The 3,614-nt window shown below is 47.2% G+C and overlaps 1 protein-coding gene across 1 annotated transcript in view; it reads left to right on the forward strand.

Moving 5' to 3' along the window:
• The window catches only part of CFP (complement factor properdin), a gene marked incomplete at its 5' end in the record, with an annotated part of 6,777 nt that extends 5,680 nt beyond the window's left edge, over nt 1-1,097 (forward strand). The window contains 1 exon segment of the mRNA XM_006165793.3: nt 869-1,097. Within this exon segment, the coding sequence (XP_006165855.2) occupies nt 869-1,031 (163 nt within the window).
• Nucleotides 1,098-3,614: the final 2,517 nt, after the last annotated feature.

A 3,614-nucleotide genomic window follows, 5' to 3' on the forward strand; every position in this document is an offset into this window, starting at 1 on the left:
TCATTCCTTTCTCACTTCCACTTACAGCAAGTGACTGGATTGCGTGGGCTGTTCCCAGCTTGTGGAAGGCCAAGGCCTACCATCTGGAAAGTGATCTCCCACTATGAGGTTTAAAATGGGTCCTGAAGATGAGTTAGAGGTGTTGAGTGGCGGCACAAAGGATGTGATTGAGTGAGAGACTAAATAGAGGAAGGACTAATTGAGAGGAGTGCATGGAACTCGCCTAGCAAAATAACCCAGGCAAAACCCTTTCTAGATATGGGAACCAAGTTTGGGTAAAGTGAGAGAGAGAGACTGGCTGGGGCAGGGATTTGAGCCCAACAACCAAGGCCTTGAGTGTGAGGACAAGACATTTGGGGTTTTTCCCCAAGAAGCAGGGAAGGGGGGGGGGGTTGTAGGCAAGAGAAAGTAGCTTATGTCAATAAGTAACGATTACCAGCATTTACTGAGCACTTGCTGTGTTGCCAGGTAGTGCTCTGATTTAATTCATTTATCCTCACTCAGCCCAGTGAGGTGGATATAAATAATATTATTCCTATTACTCCCATTTTGCAGACGAGATAAACCGGGGCATAGAAAAGAGAAATTACCCAATATTTTACAGCTAAAAAGTAGTGTTGGGGGGAACCAACAGTTAGTGTAATGGCTATGTCTCTGGACTCCCGCGGTTCGCTTTCTGTCTCTATGTCTGTCTGGCGAGTGCACGTGCCCTATAGTGGGGGAAAAAAAAAACAAAAAACCTCTCCCCCCGCAAAAAAAAAAGTAGTGTTGGGCACATGGTAGGTACTCTGAAACAGTTCATTGAATGCATTCTTTCCTTTCTTAAACTTCTTCCCTCCATTCTCTCCACCCACTCCCAATGCCCCAGGCCCACGGTTTCCATGGTCGAAGGTCAGGGCGAGAAGAACGTGACCTTCTGGGGTAAACCACGGCCACTATGTGAGGAGCTGCAGGGGCAGAGGCTGGTGGTGGAGGAGAAACGACCATGTCTACACGCGCCTGCCTGCAAAGACCCTGAGGAGAAGCCTTAAAACTTCTCCCTTCCATTCTGACCCCTGCCCTCCATCCAAGATCTCAATGAACCAGCCTCTTCAGGATCTTCTAAAATTCCTTAAAGGAGAGAAAGCAACCTATCCCCTTCCCCAACAGTGGGGAAACAGCATCTTCTAGGGCAAAAGGCACTGCATGGGCCAAGTCACAACTGCCTTCCACTGTGGCCATAGTTAGATATGAGAGAACAGACAGCCCCATCCTTCCTTCGCTGCTACAGTAACCTGAATGTCTAGGCCCCCAAACCCAGCTGGTGCACCAGGGCTGTCCAGCACGTCCCTCTGCAGAGCTCCGCGTTACGGGTTTCCTGATTGGCTACTTGTCCTGGCAGGCACTCCTTGGTTGGCCAGCTTGCTAGTTAGTTGCCTCATCCCGCCTCTTGAAGCTCTCCATGTTCCCACCCTGCTGGGCCGATTTCCCGTCAATCAAGAGCAAGTGCCATGGAGGAGTGGCCGGGCTTGGCACCCTGCTGCTGCAAGCACCTGCACCCACCCACTCTTAACAGCCCAGCTCCCACGCTGCAATTACCAGCGACAAATAGCTCCGCGAGGCGGGGGGCGGACCAAGGAAGTGCCTATGATGTTCTTTGAACTGGGGCAAGAGTAAAGAGAAGCTAGAGTTTGCATCTGCCTTAACTAGCCCCCAGGACAAACCCAGACACATTTCTTTAACATTTTTTCGTTCTCTTAACGTTTATTTGCGTCTACTGTATACTAGAGCTAAGTCCATATACGTAGGATGGAGGAAGGTTGGTAGAAGGAAAGGACCTCTGAATGAGGAGACAGACTCAGAATAAGTATTTCTTCCGTATGAACATTTTATTCAACACTTAACGCCTACTGTATACTAACAATAGTGCTGGACATCATGGGGAAAGGGAAGAAGAGGAATCAGAGCCATATCTCTACAGCGAAGAGAACAAACCCATACACCAGTGTGTTAGCCTTTGCTCCTTAGTTTAGCACTTAACTAAACGCTGAGTCCCTTGTGGTGAGAAGCATCATAGGAATCATAGTAATTATGGTAATAGCTAATACTTTGAAAGTACTTGTCACATGCCTACTAGTATTTTAAGGCTCTCCATAGCATGAACTCATTTAATCCACAACAAACCCATGAGGGACAGTATTCTTAATATCACCATTTTACAAAAAACAAAACAGGTTACAGACAGGTAGTAGGCAGCATGGCAGTAGCAGAGTTCAGGATTGCTGTGGGTGAAGGGGACCCCTCTGGGAATATTTGAGGGGGGGATTGGTGGCACTGGGAGTCTTGTCATCACACTCAACTTCTCTGGGTCGAGTTCCCCTTATCTAAAAATGAGCCAGTTGTTGGGGCCAGCGGGTGGTGTGGTAGTTGAGATGCTGAATTCCACATGGCCAACCCCAGTTCGAGTCCCAGACCTGTCACCTTGCTTTCTCACTTTCTCTCTCTCTTGCACACATGCCCTATAGCAAATTTAAAATTTTAAATAATAAAATTAAATAAATAATTGTTTTTTTAAAAAACTATCTTGTTGGGCCAGCAGGTGGTGTGGTGGTTAAGGTACTGGATCCCACATAGCCAACTCTGCAGTTCGAGTTGCAGATTCAGTGGCTTGAAAAAAGCACTGGACGTGGGACTAGCAGTTGGCATAATGGCTGTGTCACTGGACTCCCATGTAGTCAACCACAGTTTGAGTCCCAGACCTGGTGGCTTAAACGCATGCTGGGCACATGTGCATCCATGCCCAAGATCCTGAGAGCAGAATGGAGAAGGGATTGCAGCGTGGCCATTCCCCCTGGGGGGCGATTTCTCACTTTCTGTCTCTCTGTCTTTCTGGTGAGCACATGTGCCCTATAACATAAACATCTAAAAAAAAAAAGAAGAAGAAAGAAAGAAAGAAAAGAAAAAGAAAAACACACTGGATGCATGTGCATGTGTGCCCAAAATCCTGAAAGGAGACTGGAGGAGAAGGGATTGTGATGCAGCAATCCCCCCAGGGTGCTTTCTCACTTTCCCTCTCTCTGTCGCTGTCCCTGGTAAGCACATGAGCCCTATGGCAGAAATGAAGTGGAAGATGACTGTAGGTGTGAATTGTGTAGCACATATTTGTGTGTATGTGTGATATGCAGACCTGTGGGACTGTGCAAGAATAAAGATGTATTGAATTATGTGGAGTGTATATGAGTTTACAACTGTGTGTGCACACATTAAGTAACATGGATATATGAGCACACATGTGCACACAACACTGAATGTGAACATATGTCGGGAGCATGTGTTTGAGAGTCGTTGCTCTCAATGCACAACAAAGAAAATCATTCCTAGGGGCCAACCAGGGGCATGGTGGTTAAGGTGGCCAGATCCCACATGGCTGACTAAATGATTCAATTCCCACACCTGGCAGCTTGAAAAACACACCAGGCACAGTGCATTTGTGCCCAAAATCCTGAGAAGAGAATGGAGGAAAATGGATTGTGGCATGGTCACCCCCTCTACCTCGGGAGGTACGCTCTCTCCCTCTCTCTCTCTCTCTCGTGCACACCTGATAGCAAATTTAAAAAGAAAATAATTCTTGGAGC

Source organism: Tupaia chinensis, unplaced genomic scaffold (genome assembly GCF_000334495.1).
Source record: "Tupaia chinensis unplaced genomic scaffold, TupChi_1.0 Scaffold144034_1, whole genome shotgun sequence".
NCBI classification, from domain to species: domain Eukaryota; kingdom Metazoa; phylum Chordata; class Mammalia; order Scandentia; family Tupaiidae; genus Tupaia; species Tupaia belangeri.